At 35.6% G+C, this 24,650-nt stretch overlaps 1 protein-coding gene across 1 annotated transcript in view; it reads right to left on the reverse strand.

Moving 5' to 3' along the window:
- GNGT1 (G protein subunit gamma transducin 1) overlaps window positions 1-24,650 on the reverse strand; it is a 205,731-nt gene that overhangs the window by 69,945 nt on the left and 111,136 nt on the right. The window contains exon 4 of the mRNA XM_087861074.1: window positions 1,728-1,821. Within this exon, the coding sequence (XP_087717200.1) occupies window positions 1,728-1,781 (54 nt within the window). The 5' untranslated portion in view covers window positions 1,782-1,821. The remainder of the gene's footprint in view (window positions 1-1,727; window positions 1,822-24,650) is intronic.

Consider the following 24,650-nt stretch of genomic DNA (forward strand, 5'->3'; position numbering starts at 1 on the left):
ACAAACTTACATTTCTACTTAATTTCTTAAAGGAGATTTGACTTCTGGCAAGTTTTTAACTGTTTAATCACTTTGAACTACTTGGATGAAATTAACTAATGGATGTGAGTAAATAATAAGAAATAAATTTTGACTTTGTTATATATGTAAATCCCTGATGAAGTCACACTTGTAGAGTGGACTTTTTGCTTCGGGTGATTTTTATGCCAACAATTGTTACCAGTGAGTCTTTAATGAGAATTGATAAAGACTAAGTAATGCAATAACCCCTTTCTAGCGTGGATTTGGGGAGATGAGGCCAAGCCCATCTGCCTGTGTATAAACACAGGTAATATATCTTATCTATGGAAACCTGGAAATCTTTCACTTGGCTTATTACTTTTCGTGACGTCATTCCTGTAATGGAATCTTGCCAAATATATAGTCACCTAAGTTCCAGAGAAAATAGAACAAAACTACAAAAACTAGATTTTTATAATACTAAGGTAAAGAAAACTCTTGTATTTTGTATGAAAAATTTATGAGAACAACCAAACTGGATAATTTTGGACAAGAGTCCATTTGGGGAAGGAATTCACCCAAATCAATATTTTATAGTCATTATATAAGTTGGATATTTGCCAAATAACTCCTTTAATTTATTTTTGCAGAGACACTCTACAAATGATTAGAGATAATTTAGAAGAAAGATTAATCCACCATGACAGATTCCAATAGGTAAATAAAACTCAAATATAATCTTAGTAAGATCCATTACAGCTTTTGGTGAATAAGTGACTTTTTGAGAGTTGTATATTTTATTTATTTTTAAGATTTTATTTATTTATTTGTGGGGGGAGAGAGAGACAGAGAGACAGAGAGAGAGTACAAGCAGGGGGAAGGGGCAGAGGGAGAGGGCAAGGCAGACTCCCTGTTCAGCAGGGAGCCTGACACAGGGCTCGATCCCAGGACCCCAAGATCATGACCTGAGCTGAAGGCAGATATTTAACTGACTTACCCACCCAGGTACCCTAAAAAGTTATATATGTTAAAAATATTTTCCCATCTGAATGCTCTGAGCCCATCACTCACATAATTAGAGTCAATATTCTAGGACAAAAGGAGTCTGGGAAGATGAAGACATTAATACTTAATAAAGAATTAACTACTACTAGAAGGATGTAACTTAGGACATCATATTCAGAGTTGTAAAAGAAAAGGATAACAAGAGATTTTGAACACGGAGATAGAAAGCACAGAAACTTTAAAATGTCTAGGAGAAGATGGATCAATAGAATGGAAATCTAGGATCAGAATACCCACCTTATAAAGAAATCTAATACTTATGGAGGAGGGATACAAGAAGGTGGAAAAAATAGAGGATAAACTTTAAATCTTCAAATTTGAGTTTAGAGGTATCTGTTGAACAGTGATGAGGGGAATAAAAAGTTTGACAGGAAAATAACACGTGTTAGAATTTGTCATTAATAGAGAGAAGAGTGGGTTTCTGCAGAAGGTTCTATGTAAGCATAAAACCAGAAGCATGATTGGCAGACCCTGTTTCCACAGAAAGTCTGACAGGCAGAATTTCATAATGTATCAGTCTGTGGATGACCAACTTTGTTCCTACAAGAGACAGAACCATGCCTGGGAGAAAAAAGGAAATGGAAGGTGTCCATTAAAACAGATAACACTGTCGCTGAGTTTTTCCGTTCATATTAACAACTATTAACTACTTGTTGCCTTACCTGAGTTAAGAGGATCAGGACATCAGACTTCCCTTTAGTCTTGAAGAAAAACATCACGATATTTTCTTGGTTCGTCTTTTTCTTTTTCTGTGGGCTTTAAAAATTATAATATTATTACTCTTTGTTTGCCTAATTTCTCATCTTCCTGCAGATTCTTTGCCACTGAAACAATGTTCCTACAAGATCTGATAGAGCCTTGATAATATGAATAAAGGAACAGCTCATCCCAAAGGGTAATTTCCCATTGGCAAACTGCTGGGCCATTGACAAAACCAGACACTTCCCAGGAAGAGAAACTGAAGCTTGACAAGAACGGCTGAAGAGGACATGTATATCTAACTTTTTTGAAAAGCCTAGATGAGCATGGATATGTTTCCACTAATCTGATAATCATGAAGTTTTGCCCAGGGCACAATATTTTTCACTACAACAAATAATAACACCATAAACATTCTGCTCTTACATATTTTATAGTTGAAAGAGACCATGAATGCTATCTAATCTGATGGCTTCCCAATCATAGTTGCTGAAATTCCTTTTTCTCAAATGAAATCCTACATGGAACTCCTTTGTCATCCTACAGGTGTGTAGAGAAAGGAAGAGATTTCTCTTATGTTCCATCTTTTGTTGAACTTTCCAGGATATGTGGTACCTTTTCCTAAGGAGTTCCTCTATTTTCTATTTCATCTGGATGACCCCTTTCACATTTCCTCGCATTAACCCTCTGTTAAAATTCTGAGCACATGGGGCACCTGGGTGATTCAGTGGGTTAAGCCTCTGACTGGTTTCAGCTCAGGTCATGATCTCATGGGTTATGAGATCAAACCCCGCATGGGGCTCCCCACTTAGCGGGGTGTCTGCTTGGATTATTTCCCTCTGCCCCTCCCTCTATTCATAGGTGCCCACTCTCTCTCTCAAATGAATAAATCTTTAAAAAAATTTTTTTAAAATTCTGTGCATGTGGGTGACGTCCTTCCAACAGATTTCTTTTTGGCAATTTTCAAATTAGGAGTATAGTCTTGATGAGCAATACACATCAGCAACTCCCAGGACCCTCCTTTCCTCATGCCCACATAAGTCATTCCCCAGACCTCAGGGGTTTCTATTTTATTTAAAGGGATACTTTCAGAAGAGAGGCTCCAAAGTTGACATACAGATTTTAAAAATCCTAACACAAACTATTCTTCTTCCTACCAAACAGTGTAGAATGATGTAGACACAAAATTGTATTCTTCTTGAAATAATATAATTTAGAAAAACATTAATTATCCAAACCAGCTGGTAACAGCATCCATATATTTAGAGCCCCAGATTGGAACATTTATCTAACAGTATTGAGCATTATGTATATGAGAGACTGTTTCTTTGTTGCTGCTGTTGCGTGTGTGTATATGTTTTACCAACACATAGTTATATTTTCTAATTTATTATAGAAGGGCACAATATATGTTAACCATACTGGAACTAAAATAAAATTTTTAAAAATGCGAAAAAAGGAAGAGCACAACTAGGAAAAAAATATTTGTTGCAAAGGTGGCCACCTATTAAGATTTTAAAATTTTGAATATTTGTTTCTATGTACTTTTTTATTTCTTCTTTTATTTCCTGGTTGGCTTGTTCATTGTTCAGTAGCATGTTATTTAACCTCCATGTACTTGTAAGTCTTTCCAGATTTTTTCTTGCGATTTACTTCTAGTTTCATTGTGTTCTGGTCAGAGAAGAGGCATGGTATCACTTCAATCTTGAATTTGTTGAGACTTGTTTTGTGATTTATACCGAAGAATTTTCTGTCTTGAAAAGAATGTGTATTATGCTGTTTTAGGATGGAATGCTCTGAAAATATCTGTTAAATCCATCTGTTCCAGTGTGTTGTTCAAAGCTATTGTTTCCTTCTTGATTTTCTGTTTAGCTGATATGTCCACTGATGTAAGTGGGGTATTAAAGTCCCCTACTAGGGTGCCTGGGTGGCTCAGTAGGCTAAGCGTCTGACTTCAGCTCAGGTGATGATCTCAGGGTCCTGGGATCGAGTCCCACATTGGGCTCCTCACTCAGTGGGGAGTCTGCTTATCCCTCTCCGTACCCCCTCTCCTCCTGCTCATATTCTCTCTCATATAAATAAATAAATCTTTAAAAAATTAAGTCCTCTACTACTGTATTATTATTGATAAGTTCCTTTATGTTTGTCATTAACTGTTTTATGTATTTGGGTGCTCCTGTGTTGGGTGCAAAAATATTTACAATTGTTATATCTTCTTGTTGGATTTCCCCTTTATTATTATATAATGTCCTTCTTTGTCTCTTGTTGTAGTCTTTGTAATAAGTCTACTTTGTCTGATATAAGTATTGCTGCTTCAGCTTTCTTTTGACATCCATTTGCAAGGTAGATGCTTCTCCATCCCCTCACTTGCAATCTGCAGGTATCTTTAGGTCTAAAATGAGTCACTCTGTAAGCATGGATGGGTCTTGATTTTTTACCCATTCTGACACCCCATGTCTTTTGATTGGAGCATTTAATCGATTTACATTCAAAGTAATTATCGATAGATATATATTTATTGTCATTTTATTATTCGTTTTGTGGTTGTTTCTGAAGATTCTCCCTGATCCTTTCTTGCCTTTCTTTCATGGTTTACTGATATTCTTTAGTTATATATTTGGATTTCTTTCTCTTGGGAAAACTGGAAAGCAACATGCAAAAATAATGAAACTGGACCACTTTCTTACACCATACACAAAAAAAAATTCAAAATGGATTAAAGATCCAAATGTGAGACCCGAAACCATAAAAATTCTAGAAGAGAACACAGGCAGTAACTTCTTTGCTCTCGGCTATAGCAACTTCTTTCTAGATAGGTCCCCTGAGGCAACTGAAACAAAAGCAAAAATAAACTATTGGCACTACAACAAAATAAAAAGCTTCTGCACAGTGAAGGAAACAATCAACAAAAATAAAAGGCAACCTAAGGAATGGAAGAAGATATTGGCAAATGAGATATCCAATAAAGGGTTAGTATCTAAAACATATAAGGAACTTATAAAACTCAACACCTAAAAAACAAACAATCCAATTTAAGAATGGGCAGGAGACATGAGCAGACCATTTCTCCAAAGACGACATACAGATGGCCAACAGACACATGAAAAGATGTTCATTTTCACTTATCATCAGGGAAATACAAATCAAAACTACAATGGCATATCTCCTCACACCTGTCAGAATAACTAAAATCAACAACACAAGAAACAACAGGTGTTGGCAAGGATGAGGAGAAAAAGGAACCCTCATGCACTGTTGGTAGAAATGCAAACTGGTGCAGCCACTCTGGAGAACAGTATGGAGGTTCCTCAAAAAGGTAAAAATAGATCTACCCTATGATCCAGTAATTGCACCACTGGGTATTTACCCAAAGAATACAAAAACACTATTTCCTTTTTTTAAAATTTAAATTCAATAGCCAACCTATAGTACATATTGTACATCATTAGTTTTTGATGTTGTGTTCAATGATTCATTAGCTGCATATAACACCCAGTGCTCATCACATCACATGCCCTTCTTAATGCCCATCACCCAGTTACCCCATTCCACCCCCACCTCCCTTTCCACAACCCTGTTTATTTCCTGGAGTCAAGAGTCTCTCATGGTGTGTCTCCCTCTCTGATTTTTTCCCAGTTTTCCCCTCCCTTCCCCTATGATCTTCTGTGCTATTTCTTATATTCCACATAGGAGTGAAACTGTATGATAATTGTCTTTCTCTGATAGACTTCTTTCACTTAGCATGATATCCTCCAGTTCCATCTATGTCGATAAAAACACTATTTCAAAGGGATACATGCACCCCTGTGTTTATAGCAACATTATTTACAATAGCCAAATTATGGGAGCAGGCCAAGTGTCCATCACTAGATGAAGAAGATGTGGTATACACACACACACACACACACACACACACACACACACACACAATGGAATAGTATTAATAGTGTTCAGCCATTTAAAAAAATGCAATCTTGCCATTTGCAATGACATGGATGGAAGTAGAGAGTGTTATGCTAAGCGAAATAAGTCAGTCAGAGAAAGACAAATACCATATGATTTCATTCATATGTAGAATTTAAGAAACAAAACAGATGAACATAGGGGGGAAAAAGAGAAGCAAACCAGAAAACAGACTCTTCACTATAGAGAACAAACTGAGGGATGCTGAAGGGGATTGTTGGGGGAATAGGTTAAATGGGTGATAGGTATTAAGGAGGGCACTTGTGATAAGCACTGGGTGTTGTATGTAAGTGACGAATCACTAAATTCTACTCCTGAAACTAATATTACACTGTACATTAACTAACTGGAATTTAAATAAAAGTTTGAAAAAAAAAAGAAACAAAATAAACAAGCAAAGGGAAAAAAGAGAGAAATAGACAAATCAAGAAACAGAGTCTTAATTATAGAGAACAAACTGATGGATATAGAGGGGAGGTGGATAGGGGGATGGGTGAAATAGGTGATGGGAATTAAGGAGGGCACTTGTGGTGAGCACTGGGTGATGGATGGAATTTTCTTTTTTTTTTTTTTTTAAAGATTTTATTTATTTATCTGACAGAGATAGAGACAGCCAGCGAGAGGAGGAACACAAGCAGGGGGAGTGGGAGAGGAAGAAACAGGCTCATAGCAGAGGAGCCTGATGTGGGGCTCGATCCCGTAACGCCAGGATCACGCCCTGAGCTGAAGGCAGACGCTTAACCGCTGTGCCACCCAGGCGCCCCGGAATTTTCAATCACTATGTTGTACACCTGAAACTAATATAACACTGTATGTTATCTACCTGGAATTTAAAAAAAGCTTTAAAAAATATAAATACATACATACATAAAATTTTGAATATTTAATACTGTCTTCAAGTTAAATAATGTCAAACTACATAAGACATAGATTTTATTTTTCTTTCTCATTTTCTTTCTCTCCTTTCTTTATCTCATAAACTAATTGTACTTTTTGCTTTTTGTTTTTTCATATAGTTCAGTGCTGCCATTTAGCCATCTACATATGGCTTCTGTGGAGCAAACAAATAGAATGTTTTCTTGGCTTTTGTGTCTGGCATGGGCAGAACAAGAAAAAATTCCAGCACAAATATTTGATTGTCTAGGAGATACTTCCACAAAACAAAAATAGGAAACAGTAAAATAAAAACTTAGCTTTCAGGAACAGCTGTCTGGCAAACTCTCTTGCATTTGCAAAGTGGTCCCTGAAATGACAGCTCTGGGAGGGGCTATTCCCCTGGTTTGCATGGCTTAGCAAGTCAAAATGGAGTTTCCCTGCATACTTCTTTGGACCTCTCCAAATATCTAGTAGTCACATCCCAATCAATCTTCATTCTAATTGGCAGAGACTTTAGTATCCAGGCCATAAAGATAACCATATATCTCAGTTCTTAAGTATTCTTTTCACATTTGATAAACTGGGCTGTACAATATTTAGAGCAAAAGCCATCATGCTGAAATGGCTATGAGGACTTTGTAGACTTATACTATTTTCCTCAAGTAAAGCAATTAATTTTATGGTTGAATCAATACCATGCCCATACATAAAAATAAGGGAAAAATTCAATTCTCAAAATCAGCATTTCTAAAACTTACCTGAAAATTATAAAGAATTAATTGAACACCAGCAGGTTAACAGGAACTATAATGCAACCTTAGGTAAATACAGAAGGTATTTGCTATACATTTGCTATCATGTGATGTAGAAGAGATATGTTTTTCTACATCCTTTCATCGAAGTGGATGAATGGCAACCTGCTTGGGTGAGATTTGGTGCAGCTGGAATCTCAGGATGACTTGGGTGGTTACTGAAGCCAAAATAAACTTTTATTGTTATCCAAGACCTTGGCTTTTAGGGTTTATTAACTCAGTAGGAATTATGAGATCAAATCTCTGATCTGAACATAAACCACTTTTGTTCTGAAAACAAATGTATTTCTCCTCCAATCTCTTATTCCCGCTAACCTTAGTATTTTTTGGAGGTTTATTTCTTACACTTGCCTTTGAGATATTTGCTATCTTTTTATAAACTGGAATGTCTTCCCCCTAATACTGAAAATAAGACAAGGATGCTTACTCTCAACAATTTGGTGTAACATTGTACTGAAAGTCCTAGACATTATAATAAGGCCAGGAGAGGAATTAAAAGACATGCAGACTGAAAGCAATAAGTAAAAGTGTTTCTGTATTCTTTTAAAAAAATGTTTCTATATTCTGAAGCAAGATTGTTTATAAAAGAAAGCCAAAAAAACCTTCAGAAAGAAGTAACAATGCTGGTGAGCTTGCTTCTATAATTTAAAATGTGTGTTGATGTGTGAAGAAACAGATCAAATGGAATAGCATAGGAATTCCAATAATAGACCCAAGTACATGCAGAAATGTAGTGTATGATATAAGGGGAGTTCCCAAATCGCTGGGGAATAGATGGACCCTTTTTATTACAGGCAGTTCTCACTTTGCATGGTATTACAGGAACAACAACAACAAAATGACTATGCAAGCTGACATCATGTAAAGCAATCTTATTAGTAACTGTAATTGTTCTACGATCTTTTAACATTTTTGTCAAAGCACCAGAACTTCCTTTGATGTGGATTATAAATGTATAGGAAGATTTAAGAACAATAAAAATAATGTTTATTAGCATACTCTAAAACATTAGAAACATTGAGAATGAAAGTATCTTATTTCTTTACAAAAATTTATCAAGAGTAGTTTTAACAGTGTTTAGCTTCTTCTTATTGTCATATAACTTATGAAACAGAGATTGTGTCTTTTGTAGGCCTTGGATTATTGACCTACTCCTTTCTAAGCTTGGATCAGCTTCCAAAATTTTTTCCTTTGTCTTTCTATGTTATGAGATATCCCTGAAATTCTAATGTGATTTTTTTTTCCATTTGCGGGCATGACTCCCTCAGAGACATCTTCATTTTTTCATCACAGCCCCGTTCCTCATTTATGTAACCAAGAATGTTTGGCTGCATATACGTTCTCTCAGAGAGCAGAAGTGTCACCACTCCCAGTCAGCTGTCTTTTCTATAATTCCATTTATGTTTGATTCAAACTTACTTGTAGCATTATCATTTTTATTTCTTTACCACACTTTTATCTTTGTTAAATAATTCTCTCCCCATTGTCTATTTTGGTAAAGTGCCACATGGATTTATCACTGGGAAATAAGAAGGTAACACAACTACATGCTTTACTGTCTGTGCATAAACAGAATAACAGATGTACAGTGACCTTATTACCAACAGCCCTTGAAAGAAGGAGCATGATTTGTCACCGATCATGATGTACATCTGTTGTTTATGTAGTCATTTGCAAACTGAAGAGTTAGCAGCAAAGTTTGTACTGTATGTAATTATTCACAGCTAATCTAATGTGATAAAGTGAAATTTGAACTGTGTTATTTAACTGAACTGTGGTAACTGAAATCCATGCATATTTGAACCATGAAAACTGAGATTGCCTACAATTGCTGTTGGTCTAACTGGTTAGCCATTTAAGAAAAGATAAAATCATATTTGGACCTCCCTTTCACATTGGGATGAATGTCACCATAGATCAGAGTCCTAAACATAATAAAATGAAAACCACACATAAGCTAGAAGTATAGATTAATTCTTTTGTAACTTGAGTATAGAAATATTTTCTAATAATTACTCACTATATATAATGAGAAATGATTATGAACTCTGACTACATTAAAAATTTTCTCATTGTGAAAAATAACAAAAAAAGAAAGCAAAATCAAAGGACAAATTAAAAATTTTTAAAAAGATGTTTCCGTTTATATTATATATCACAAGTGTCTACAAATCAAAGGAGAAAAAGACCAGCACCTCTCTAAGAAAATGGGCAAAGAATATGAATAGAGCATTCAAGAAGAAATATTTTTTTCAAAATTGTCAGGCATATTATAAACTTCCCAGCTCCACATGTAATAAGAGAAATATGAATTTAAACTGTTCTGAAATACTACTTCTCATCTATCAGATTTGCAAAATCCAGAAGTGGTAAATCTTATAAAACTGTAATTCTATATCACAACCAGGGTACTAATACTGACATAATCAAGATACATGACATTTCCATCATCACAAAGATCTTACATGTTGTCTTTTTATAGAACCATCCCTAATCCTTTAACCATGGGCAACCACTAATCTGCTCTATCTTATTCATTTGAAGAATGTTTTATGTATAGAGACAGGTCCAAGACGGCAGAGGAGTAGGAGACCTAAATTTCATCTGGTCCCAGGAATTCAGCTAGATAGCTATCAAACCATTCTGAACAACTACGAACTCAACAGGAGATTGAAGAAAAGAACAGCAGCAACTCTATGAACAGAAAAGCGACCACTTTCTGCAAGTCATATTCTATCCCTCCATTGTATTCAACCTTATTTTTTGTATATATGTAAGTTTTTCTTTCTTTAAAATTTTGGGATGCAGTTTCTTCTAACAGACCAAAATATACCGAAAATCTAGTGTATGGCTCTGTTCTATTCACCCGCCTGACCATATTCTTTTTTTTTTTCTTTTCTCCCCTCCCCCCCGCCATTTTGAATTCTTCTGATTTGCTTAGTGTATATTTCTCTGGGGTTGTTATTACACTTTTAGCATTTGTTCTCTCGTTCATCTATTCTCTGGAAAAAATGACAAACAAAAAAACTCACCTCAAAAAAAAAAAAAAAAAGAACAAGAGGCAGTACTGACTGCCAGGGACCTAATCAATATGGACGTTAGTAAGATGTCAGAACTAGAGTTCAGAATAACCATTATGAAGATACTAGCTGGGCTTGAAAAAAGCATAGAAGACACTAGAGAACCCCTTTCTGGAGAAATAAAATCTAACCAAGCTGAAATCAAAAAGGCTATTAATGAGGTGAAATAAAAAATGGAGACTCTAACTGCTAGGATAAATGAGGCAGAAGAGAGAATTAGTGATATAGAAGACCAAATGATGGAGAATAAAGAAGCTGAGAAAAAGAGAGATAAACAACTACTGGATCACGAGGGGAGAATTTGAGAGATAAGTGATACCACAAAGGGAAACAATATTAGAATAATTGGGATCCCAGAAGAAGAAGAAAGAGAGAGAGGGCAGAAGGTATACTGGAGCAAATTATAGTGGAGAACTTCCCTAATTTGGGGAAGGAAACAGGCATTAAAATCCAGGAGGCACAGAGAATCCCCCTCAACATCAATAAAAATAGGTCAACATCTTGACATCTAATAGTAAAACTTACAAATCTCAGAGACAAAGAGAAAATCCTGAGAGCAGCTCAGGACAAGAGGTCTATAACCTATAATGGTAGAAACATTAGATTGGCAGCATACCTATACACAGAGACCTGGCAGGCCAGAAAGGACTGGCATAATATATTCAGGGCACTAAATGAGAAAAATATGAAGCCTAGAATACCTTATCCAGCTAGGAAGTCATTCAAAAATAGGAGAGATAAAAAGCTTCCAGGACAAACAGAAACAAAAAGTACCTGAGATCACCAAACCAGCCCTACAAGAAATATTGAAAGGGGTCCTCTAAGCCAAGAGAGAGCCTAAAAGTAACCTAGACCAGAAAGGAACAGAGACAATATACAGTAACAGTCACCTTACAGGCAATACAATGGCACTAAATTCATATCTTTCAATAGTTACCCTGAATGTAAATGGGCTAAATGCCCCAATCAAGAGACACAGGGTATCAGATTGGATAAAAAAAAAAAAAAAAAAAAAAGACCCATTGATACACTGTCTGCAATGATATACTGATATACTGTCATTTTAGACCCAAAGACTCCTCCAGATTTAAAGTGAGAAGGTGGAAAACAATTTACCATGCTAATGAACATCAAAAGAAAGCTGAGGTGGCAATCCTTATATCAGACAAATTAGATTTTAAACCAAACACTATTATAAGAGACGAGGAAGGACACTATATCATACTTAAAGGGTCTATTCAACAAGAAGATTTAACAATTGTAAATATTTATGCCCCTATAATGGGAGCAGCCAATTATATAAGTCAGTTAATAACATAATCAAAGAAATACACTGACAACAATAAAATAATAGTAGGGGATATTAACATCCTCCTCACTGAAATGGACAGATCATCTAGGCAAAAGATCAACAAAGAAATAAGGGCTTTAAATGACACATTGGACCAGATGGACTTCACAGATATATTCAGAACATTCCATCACCCCAAAGCAGCAGAATACATATTCTTCTCTAGTGCACATGGAACATTTCCCAGAATAGATCACATACTGGGTCACAAATCAGGTCTCAACTGGTAGCAAAAATTGGGATTATTCCCTGCATATTTTCAGACCACAATGCTTTGAAACTCCAACTTAACCACAAGAAGAAAGTTGGAAAGAACTCAGATACATGGAGGCTAAAGAACATCCTACTAAAGAATGAATGGGTCAACCAGGAAATTAAAGAAGAATTTAAGAAATTCATGGAAACAAATGAAAATGAAAACACAACTGATCAAAATCTTTGAGATGCAGCAAAGGCAGTCCTAAGAGGAAAGTATATAGTGATACAAGCCTTTCTCAAGAAAAAAGAAAGGTCTCAAATACACAACCTAACCCCACACCTAAAGGAGCTGGAGAAAGAACAGCAAATAAAGCCTAAAGCACACAGGAGAAGCAAAATAATAAAGATCAGAGCAGAAATCAATGAAATAGAAACCAAAAGAACAGTAGAACAGATCAATGAAACTAGGAGCTGGTTCTCTGAAAGAATTAATAAGATTGATAAACCCCTGGCCGGACTTATCAAAAAGAAAAGAGAAAGGACCCAAATAAATAAAATCATGAATAAAAGAGGAGAGATCAACACCAAAGAAGTACAAACAATTACAAGAACATACTATGAGCAACTATATGCCAACAAATGAGACAATCTGGAAGAGATGGATGCATTCCTAGAGACATATAAACTACCAAAACCAGGAAGAAACAGAAAATCTGAACAAACCCATAATCAGCAAGGAAGTTGAAGCAGTCATCAAAAATCTCCCAACAAACAAGAGTCCATGGCCAGGTGGCTTCCCAGGAGAATTCTACCCAACATTTAAAGAAGAATTAATACCTATTCTTCTGAAACTGCTCCAAAAAGTAGAAATGTAAGGAAAACTTCCAAACTCATTTTATGAGGCCAGGATTACCTTGATCCCACAACCAGACACAGACCCCACCAAAAAGGAGAATTATAGACCAATATCCCTGATGAACATGGATGGAAAAATTCTCACCAAAATACTAGCCAATAGGATCCAACAGTACATTAAAAGGATTATCCACCAAGACCAAGTGGGATTCATTCCTGGGGTGCAAGGTTGGTTCAACATCCACAAATCAATCAATGTGATACACTACATTAATAAAAGAAAGGACAAGAACCATATGATCCTCTCCATAAATGCAGAAAAAGCATTTGACAAAGTACAGCATCCTGTCTTGAATAAAACCCTCGACAGCATAGGGATAGAGGTTATATATCTCAATATCATAAAAACCATCTACAAAAAACCCACAGTGAATATTATTCTCAATGGGGAAAAACTGAGAGCTTTTCCCCTAAGGTCAGGAACATGGCAGGGATGTCCACTATCACCACTGCTGTTCAACATAGTACTAGAAGTCTTAGCCTCAGCAATCAGACAACAAAAAGAAATAAAAGGCATTCCAATCGACAAAGAAGAAGTCAAACTCTCACTCTTTGCAGATGATATGATACTTTAAGTGGAAAACCCAAAAGACTCCACCCCAAAACAGCTAGAACTCATACAGAAATTCAGTGAAGTGGCAGGATATTAAATCAATGCACAGAAATCAGTCACATTTCTATACACCAACAATAGGAGAGAAGAAAGAGAAATTAAGGAGTCAATCCCCTTTACAATTGCACCAAAAACCATAACATACCTAGGAATAAATCTAACCAAAGAGGCAAGGGATCTGTACTCTGAAAAATATAGAATACTCATGAAAAAAATTGAAGAAGACACAAAGAAATGGAAAAATGTCCCATATTCATGGACTGGAAGAACAAATATTGTTAAAATGTCTATGCTACCTAGAGCAATCTACACATTCAATGAAATCCCTATCAAAATACCATCAACTTTTTTCACAGAAATAGAACAAATAATCCTAAAATTTGTATGAAACCAGAAAAGACCCCAAATAGCCAGAGGAACATTGAAAAAGAAAACCAAAGCTGGTGGCATTACAATTCCAGACTTCAAGCTCTATTACAAGGCTGTAATCATCAAGACAATATGGTACTGGTACCAAAACAGACTCATTGATCAATGGAACAGAATAGAGAACTCAGAAATAGACTCTCAAGTAATCTTTGACAAAGCAGGAAAGAATATCCAATGGAAAAAAGACAGTCTCTTCAACAAATGGTGTTGGGAAAATTGGACAGCCACATGCAGAAGAATGAAACTGGACCATTTCCTTCACCATACACAAAAATAGACCCAAAATGGATGAAAGACCAAAATGTGAGACAGAAATCCATCAATTTCCTTGAGGAGAATACAGGTAGCAACCTCTTTGACCTCGGCCTCAGCAACTTCTTCCTAGACACATCACCAAAGGCAAGGGAAGCAAGGGCAAAAATAAACTATTGGGACTTCATCAAGATAAAAGCTTTTGCCCAGCCAAGGAAACAGTCAACAAAACCAAAAGACAACTTACAGAATGGGAGAAGATATTTGCAAATGACATACCAGATAAAGGGCTAGTATCCAAAATCTATAAAGAACTTATCAAACTCAACACCCAAGGAACAAATAATCCAATCAAGAAATGGGCAGAAGACATGAATAGACATTTCTGCAAAGAAGACATCCAAATGGCCAACAGACACATGAAAATATGCTCAACATCACTCGTCATCAGGAAAATACAAATCAAAACCACATTGAGATACCACCGCACACCAGTCAGAATGGCTAAAATTCACAAGTCAGGAAATGACAGATGTTGGCGAGGATACGGAGAAAGGGGAACCCTCTTACACTGCTGCAAGCTGGTGTAGCCACTCTGGAAAACAGTATGGAGGTTCCTCAAAAAGTTGAAAATAGAGCTACCCTATGACCCAGCAATTGCACTACTGGGTATTTACCCCAAAGATGCAAATGTAGGAATCTGAAGCGGCACTTGCACCCCAATGTTGATAGCAGCAATGTCCACAAAAGCTAAATTATGGAAAGAGCCCAGATAAATGGATAAAGAAGAGGTGATATATATATACAATGGAATATTATGCAGCTGTCAATAAAAATGAAATATTGCCATTTGCAACGATGTGGATGGAACTAGAGGGTATTATGCTAAGCAAAATAAGTCAACCAGAGAAAGACAATTATGATATGATCTCACTGATATGTGGAATTAAAAAAAAAAAAAACAGAGGATCATAGGGGAAGAGGAAAAAATGAAACAAGATGAAACCAGAGAGGGAGACAAACCATAAGAGACTCTTAATCTCAGGAAACAAACTGAAGGTTGCTGGTGAGAAGGTGGGTGGGAGAGATGGGGTGGCTGGGTGATGGACACTGGGGAGGGTATATGCTGTGGTGAGCGCTGTGTATTGTACTGATGAATCACAGACCTATATCCCTGAAACAAATAATACATCATATGTTAATAATAAAAAATTTTTAAAAAGAATGTTATATGTATAAAATCATGCCATATGTACCTTTTTTTTCCTGAAGATTCATCCAAGTTTTTGCATGTATCAACAGCTTTTCCCCTTTTAATTGCTGAGCAGTATTCCATTATTATGGATGTACCACAGTTTGTTTAACCATTCACCCACTGAAGGACATCTGGATGGTTTCTAGTATGGTTTCCAATTCTGAGGTGTTATAAAGCTATTATAAGCATTTACGTACAGATTTGTGTGTGTATGAACAGAGATTTTCATTTTCTGAGATAAATGTGCAGGAATTTTCTGGGTCTTCTGAAAATTACATACTTAGTTTTTAAAGAAACTGTCAAACTATTTTGGCAGAGTGCCATTTGCTATCCAACCAGCAATGTATATATCCACTCTGATAATTTGTCTTTTAACTGTTATATTTAGACTTCTAAAATGCCATGCATTTATTTACATATTAGGACTTAAGTCTGCCATTTAAATTTTTGTCTTCTGTTTGTTCTATTTTTTCTGCTTTTTAATGCTTTTCTAAGAGTTACTTTAACATTTTTTAGAATTCCCTTTTGATTATAGTGTTTTTGAATTATCTCTTTGTATGGCATTCTAGTGGTTGCTCTGGATATTATATTATGTATTCATCATTTATCACAGTATACTGGTGTTATCATTTTATCAGTTTAATTGAAATATAGAAACCTTACCTTTTGTACTTTTACCTTCACCCATTTATAATATAATGATCTTAAAATTTTCTTTTACATACATTTAGAATCACATCATATAATGTTATAATTGTGGTTCATGTCAAACATACTTTAAGAAATTCAAGAGAGGAAAAGCCTACTGCATTTACTCATATTGCTTATCATTTCTTTCATCCTTTCAGATTTTATAAGCTTCCTCCATTTATTATTCTTTTTCCATTTAGATCACTTCGTTTAGCCATTAATTTAGGATAGACTTACTTGGAACAAATTCTCTTACTTTAATCATCTAAAGATGTCCTGATTTCCCTTCCCTTCTGAAGGATATTTTCACTGGATACAGGATTATAAATTGATTGTTCTTTTCTTTTAGCACTTGAAAAATGCTGTGCCACTTTCTTCTAGCTTTGATTTTCTGGTGAGAAATTTGCTGCCACTCAAATTGTTTTTCTCCTATAGGAAATGTTTCTTTTTCTTGCTGCTTTCAACATTTTTTCTTTATCTAATTAGTTTTCAGAAGTATAATTATAATGTATCTTGGCATGGACTTCTTTGAGTTTATCTCATTGTGAATATTCTCAGATTCTTAATTCCGTAGATTTAGTTCTCTTGCTGAATTTGGGAAATTTTCAGCCATTATTTCACCTAGTATTCTTTTAATCCTGACCTCTTTCTTCTCTCCTTCCTCCACTCTAATGACATGTTAGTTTTTCTTATAATCCCACAGGTCCCCGAGGCTCTGTTCACTTTTATTTTTTAATTTACTGTCTGTCTGTTGTTAAGACTGATTAATTTGTATTGTTTTGTCTTCCAGTTAACTGATTCTTCCTTTTGTCCCTACCCATTCTGCTGTTAAGCCCATCCATTTAATTTTTTACATCAATTTTTGTATTTTTTTTAGTTCTAAAATTTTTATTTGGGTCTTTTTTATATCTTACAGGCTTTTCTTCCCCCTGAAATTTTCTATTTCTTACATTTGTTTCAAGTGTGTTTGTAATTGCTCGTTGAAGCATCTTTGTCAGGGATCCTTTAAAATCTTTGTTAGATAAGTCAGACAAGTCTAACATTTCTGCCATGTTTGTGGATGCATAATCATGTTTAAAAAGATACTGATAGCTATTTTTCAGTAATTGTAATATACTAGGAACAAGTCTAACACTTTATATGTATTGGTTTATTCCTAGAGCAGCTCTACAAAGTAGGTATTATTACCATTACCATTGTCCAGGTGAGAAGACCTTCTCCCCTCTAACTCTCAGTCTTTGACTTGGTGTTGTGGTCTAGGTTGGAAATAAAGAAGGTAACTACATAAATTGCCAAGAATGGAAAATAAGAGCATCATTTGTATTAAAATCTTACATTAAAAAAAAGTGTTTCATTGGAAGCAATGTTAAAAATTAATCAATATGGGGGCGCCTGGGTAGCGCAGTCGTTAAAGCGTCTGCCTTCGGCTCAGGGCGTGATCCCGGCGTTTCGGGATCGAGTCCCACATCGGGCTCCTCTGCTGGGAGCCTGCTTCTTCCTCTCCCACTCCCCCTGCTTGTGTTCCCTCTCTCGCTGGCTGTCTCTGTCAAATAAATAAATAAATAAAATCTTTTAATAAAAAAAATAAAAAAATAAAAATAAAAATTAATCAATAAATAACACATTAGTGAATATTGTGGTTCCTTTCCTAGCCTTCCCTCAAAAAAAGAAGAAAAAGAAAAAAGAAAAAAGAAAAAAAAATCCCATTGTGGATTTGGATTGTAAAACAGATACATGTCTTTGGTTAGGTTGAAACCATTTTGAAAATCTATGGGTGAGCATTGATTGGCTAAAGTTAATCAGTAGTATGTCATATTTTTGCTAATTGGCTCAAGAAGGGATGTATGACTTATGTTAGCCCACTCATCTTAAAGTCCAGGACTTGTGCCTATAAGCTGAGGAAGGCAAATTCTTTTGTCTTCTGGATGGTATTTCCTGGAGCTGCAGGCTGTTAGCTAATTTAAGGAATAGGGACTGAGAATAAAGATAATAAAGAAGGTAACAGAAGAATAGAGAAGAGCCAAGAAAACAACAGAGAAAGGAAACAAAAACTCTGATCAGACTCAGGTGAATCTAGCTCTACCTCTAGAATTTTTAGTCAATGAGCCTATAAATTATCTTTGTAGTTTAAAAAAATTGTTAAGTGATCCCAAATGGCCCTAAGAACATAAGCTTTTATCTTAATGCTTTATTTAACAGACAATACCTCTACAAACTGCTTTTCAGTACCAGGAGGCGTAAGCATAAGTAACTGCCAAGTCTTATACCAGCTTGGCTGACAGAACTTCACTAAGAAAACATATAATGAGAAATTTATAATGTACTATATCTTTTCTTTTTTGCACTAATTTTGTGAGTACCTGTGTCTTATATTTTAAATTTTCTGTATTTTTACAAAGATAATAAATTCACATGGAAAAATTCAAATATGATGATACAATAAGTTCTGTCCCAACCCTGATATACAAGCTTGCAGTTGCTTTACATAGAGGCAATCACTGTTATTAAAAAATACTTTATACATATAAAAGCATATATAAAATTATGTCTATTTTGTATGCTGTGTGAATGATGACCAGCTTTACACACCATTCTGCTTCTTGTTTTATTTAACAATATATTTTGCAGGCATTCCATGTTAGGTACTTATTGTATCTCATTTTATGGATGTTAGGTTTGTTTTCAGTATTTGGTATTACAAAGAGTACTTCAGTAAATAGCCTTGTACATACTTCTTTGTAAATGCACTTATATGTATCCAGTATAAATTCCTAGAATTGATAACCACAGTATAAGTGCACTTTGAATTCTAATAGATATTGTAAAATTGCCCTCCAGAGATACTGTTCTTTTTCTATAAACTCTCCTCAATTCAATTATGCTGATATTTTAAAATCTGAAAGGTAGAGTACTGTATTTTCAATTTGCACTTATTTATTATGAGTGATATTAAGTGTTGTTTTACATGTTTATAAAATATCTTTAACTGCTTTCTTGAGAACTTTCTATCTATGTCCATCTTTTGCTTATTGATTTATAAGATCTCTTCATACACTACAGGATGAGCCATTGCTTGGTGTATGTGTTTATGGTTGATAATGTGGACTGGTTTACTTACCTCGATGCCTTCTCTTCTGCAACTATAGAAAACTAATAACTATGTTTCCAGACTACCTTATAGCTGTGCTTCTCTGATAAATTGGTATTACAGTTAGTGTGTTTGATGAGATTTGGGTGAAGGCAGTAACAGTGAATCTGTGTTCATTTTCCTGACATCTTGACTGGCTTTTTGCTCTTAAGTACAATTTTGGAAATGTGAGGTTTATGCACAGCATTGGCTATTCCTCATCTTCTTGATGAAAAGAGGCTGTTTTGGTGGTGGAGGCACTAGGATTCCATATTCCCAGGCCTGTTTCTTAATTCTGTGGTGGTGAGAGGAATTTGTGCTGGGATTCACAGGTAAACTTCTTGTTCCAGGGTCAATATGCTGGCTCTGTCTATTTAAAAGACAGTTTTGCAGCTTCCTGACTCTATCTCCCTGGTGCCTGAGTTCCAGCTACAGTTGTGCATTCTTGGTAGTTCCAAGTGGCAGTTTTGGAGGTAAAACTACTTCTGGTGGGACAATGCAACAGTGTTTTGGGGTAATTGCTGGAGATTCCAGCCTTCCGCTCATTCCTCCACCTTCTCATGGCATTGTAAACACATCCTTTACTTCATCAAATTGCTTTCTTCTTAATATTCGTCAAATAGTGTCTGTTTCTTGCCCTGAATCCTGATTGAGACAATGCTGCACAATCTCTTTCCCAGTTTGTCATTTATCTTTTGACAGTTGACAGTAATTTTTGTCAAAGAAAAAAAATTTAGATTATTGTGTAGTTAAATGTATAACTTTCAAAAATAACTTCTGGTGCTTGTGGCACACTTCAAGTTTTTTCTAATACTTTTTAAAAGCTGCTTTATTGTAGTTTACATGCCAAAAAATCTCTGTTTTATGTATATAATTCAATGACTTCTGATAAATTTACAGAGTTGTACAGCTATCGCTACAAACTAATTCTGGAACACTTGTATCACCCTGAAAAAGAACCGTATGCCTATTTGTAGACACTACTCCCTATAGTTTTGCAAACCACTACTCAACTTTCTATCTCCACAGATTTTCCTTGTCTGGATTTTTCACATAAATGGAATCATGCAGTATGTGGGATTTTGTAGTTGGTTTCTTTTACTTACTACACTGTTTTTGAGGTTCCTCCATGTTGTAACAGGTATTCATTTTCTAGTACTTTTATTGTTTCATTTTTTAACATGTAAATCTTTGGATATCTTAGAACTCTGTGTGTGTGGGCGGGTATGTGTCGGGGGTGGGGAAGAGAAGAGGAAAAAAGAGGGAAATAGGGGCACCAGGGTGGCTCAGTCAGTTAAGTATCTGCCTTCGGTTCAGGTCATGATCTCAGGGTCCTGGGATCAAGTCCTGCATTGGGCTCCCTGCTCAGTGGGTGGTCTGCTTCTCTTTCTCCCTCTGCCTCCTCTCCCCTGCTCATGCTCTATTTCGAATAAATAAATACAATCTTTAAAAAGAGAGAGAGAGAGAAATAACTAGCTGTATGTCCTTATACCATTTATCAAATAATCTATCTTTTGACCACTGCTTTAATTTGCTGCCTTTTCTAATTGTTAATAGGATGTTACCTAAAATTCCACCTAGTCTCAGCTGAGACATCATAACCATAAATGGTACAGAACACATATCTCCATATTCAAATAAAGGCCACCTATGTTAGGCCATCTATGCAGGTCTTTGGAAGACTTGTTCTCAGACCAGCTCTGCAACCCTTAGCTCATCACCTATGTTGAGATCATAAGAGTAAGGTAATGACTGATCAAGGACTTTCTTGAACAAGGGTTCCTTTGAACAGAATTGTCAAAACTATTTGTGTTTCTAGTGCCCTCTTTGTGCAAGAGAGCCACTCATAAAGAGCAGAGTGTCAGCCATCAAGGGAAATGGAAACCTTACACCTATTTGGTTACTTGCTGTTACAGAATTTCATGGGCCTTTGTGCTGTGAGGAGAGCAGAATGAAGTATGGTGAGATGGTTCTTAGGAGATTTTGACCTAAGTCTATGGAGAGTATGAGGAAAGGTAATGGTGCTTGACTCTTGCCTTGAACACATTACATGTGAGAAGCTGGCTGCAGCTGGTGGTGACGAGAGAGTAGGAGACATAGTTATGGTAGGTGCTGCCTGTGTTGCCTGAGTTTGATGGGGCAAAGGTGCCGAGTTTTCTCATGAACCAAGCAAATGCCATAGAAGGTAGCTGGGCCAGAGCTCTTTTGAAAAACATCTATTTGTCAGGGTCAGGTGACCCAAATAGACAGCAGCTATGTGGTGTACATGGTAGGATATAGGAGATGGGGGGGGGGTTGTGTGAGCTGGAGCCATTATCATGTCTCTGCGAATTATTGTTACTTCTCTGACCTCATCTCCTACCACTTCCTTTTTCCTCCCATTTGTTCTGGTTTCAAATGCATCAGGCAAACATTCAACCCAGGCTCTTTGCACTTGCTAGTTGCTGTGCCTGGAAAACCTTCCCCAGATACCCAAAGGGCTTATCTTTATGTTTTCTTCAAGTCTCTGCTTAAATATCCTTTTGTGGGAGGGCACCTGGGTGGCTCAGTCTGGCTCCCTGTTCAGTGGGGAGTCTGCTTCTCCCTCTGCCCTTCTACCCCACTTGTGTGTCTCTATCGTGCTCTCTCTCTCTCAAATAAATAAATAAATAAATAAATAAAATCTTTTTAAAAAATCCTTTTTTGGACCACGTATTTAAAACCTTTCTATTTTAGCTCTCACTATCCTACTCATATCATTTATATTGCTCCACTATACTTATCACATTTAACCTTATATATATTTTCTTATTTGTTTTGTTTAGTGTCTATCTCCCCAAAGTAGAATATAAATCCCAGGAGGGGAGAGATTTTGCCTGTTTTGTTGAGTGCTACAACCCAGAACTTAAGAATGTGCTTGGCTCATGGTAGAGACTCAAAATATATTTATAAAATGCTGAATGAGTTAATTCAGGAGTGGAAGAAAAAATCTGATGGAATGAGCTAAAGACAGTAGTAGGATAAAAATAAATTTCCCTCCTACTTTGTCATTCTGATTACAGCTTGTTTAGTAAACCAATATAGAAACCAAAGTTCCATACACTTTTGAGGCTTTTTGAGGCTATTTGGACTCTAATATGTTCCATATAAGTAATTTTAACTGTTACAGTTCTATGATATCAGTTGAGTTCTGATAGGCTGATTCTGTTTCATTACTTTTTTTCTGATATTTTGACCACATTTTTAATTTTAAAATATATTTGAGAATCAACTTAACTTCTTCCCTACATATGACATTAGCATTTTCTATAGGTAGCCTCAAATATGATTAATTTGGGCAAAATAACAAATTCATAACACTGCATTTTATTACACAAAAGGATTATCTTTTTTGTGTCTCTCTGTAGCCATTTAAATATTTCTTCATATAAATTTTGTCCATTTTTTTTTTTAGAGATTTTATTCATTTATTTGACAGAGCACACAAGCAGGGGGAGCAGCAGAGGGAGAGAGAGAAACAGCCTCTCTGCTGAGCAGGGAGCCCAATGTGGGGCTTGAGCCGAAGACAGACACTTAACCGACTGAGCCACCCAGGCGCCCCAAATTTTGTCCATTTTTGCTACAGCTTATTTTTACATCTTTCATACATGGAAATCTTTGTATTACATTATATTTATTTAATGATTGCTAGTTAGACAGGAAAGGTATGCATTTTTTAACAGCTTTACCGAAATATTATATACCATAAAATTCACTCATTTAAGTACATAATTCAATACAGTCTCAAATTTGTACAGTCTCAATTCAGTACAGTCTCAAAATTGTGAAACCATCACCACAGACTAATTTTAGAACATTTTCATCACCCCAAAAAGAAGCCCAATGCTCATGAACAGTCCCTCTCTTACCCTTTCTATTCCTAGTGTGTTGAGTGATTTTACCATGAGACAGTTTTACCAAATACTTTCTCTGCATGATTTTTCTGCAGATTATTAGCATGTGGTTTCTGTCCTTTATTCTATTAATGTGGTGTATTACATTAACTGATTTTCATATGTAAATCCCACTTGGACATGGTGTATAATCCTTTATATGTGTTGAATTTGTTGATGATTTTTACATCAAGACTCACAGGAGATATTAGTTCATAGTTTTTCTTTTCATACTGACTTATCTGGTTTTGGTAACAGGGTAATACTGGCCTCATAGAATGAGTTGGTAAATTTTCCTTTCTCTCCCATTTTTTTCTGAATAGTTATGAAAGAATGGTATTAAATTCTTCTTTAACTGTTCAACAGAATTCACCAGTAAGGTCTTGCACACCCAGGCTTTTCTTTGAGTGAAGTTTTAAAATTACCAATTCAATCCCTATAAATTATTTCACCATGATATTTTCAATTTGACTCAAAGTAATAGAGACATATAGGTAGACACATGTCAAATAATATTTATATTTTACATACTATCTTGTTAAGGAAATGTCTAGATTGTATCAATTCTCTTGCATGTTCTTAGAAGATAATTTTATTTTCTACCTCATTATCAACCTCAATGGCGTGGGTTGAGGTTACCAGCTGCTGAGATTCTGAGAAAGTAGATAATGAGAATTTTCATTTGAGGAGTTTGCAAATCCATGAAGGGAGATCAGATGTTGGAAAGCAAAAAGTAAAAAAGAAACAAAAAGAAAAAACAAATGTCCAAATCAACACAGATGTAGCCAATGCCAAAATGAAAACTGAATTAGAATTGGAATCATATGACTTCTAAAAATTATCTGCAAACTTATTTCTCCACTTGGGATTGTTTTTTTAGATATTTAGGTATTATTTGAAGTATTAAAGAAATAAATTAGCACAATTTGTGAAGGGTAGAGGTATATTAAAGCATTTATGGAGTATTGATGATAACAGCAAAAGAAGATATAACTATTTTCTAGAGAAGAAATTTTACTCTTTGGACATAATAAGATAAAGACACACAGAAGAATTCGGTCCCTTCTTTATGAGCTGGAGTTGATTAGATGGATTATGAGTCTCAAAAAGTTACATATTGCCATTTTGGCTCAATTTCTCACTGTATTTTGGATAAAAGGAATCTGCTTTTGCCAATCAATAAACTGTTATGTGTCATCTGAACTTAAATGAGAACTACATCCTATTGCTAGTTCAATGTCCTGCTGTTGCTCTTGTTCTCCAGCTAGGACAACAGCATGAACATTTGCTCTCAGATTGACATTCATACGATACATTAATTGCTCAACTGGTTGTGAAGATACTCTTGCTCTTCTTCCTCACACTGTTGCATCACCTCCTGGCCTATCATTTTACAGTTTGTGCAGAGGTCTAA

Source organism: Ursus americanus, chromosome 3, assembly GCF_024610735.1.
Source record: "Ursus americanus isolate L20-20 chromosome 3, mUrsAme1.1.p, whole genome shotgun sequence".
Taxonomy (NCBI): Eukaryota; Metazoa; Chordata; class Mammalia; order Carnivora; family Ursidae; genus Ursus; species Ursus americanus.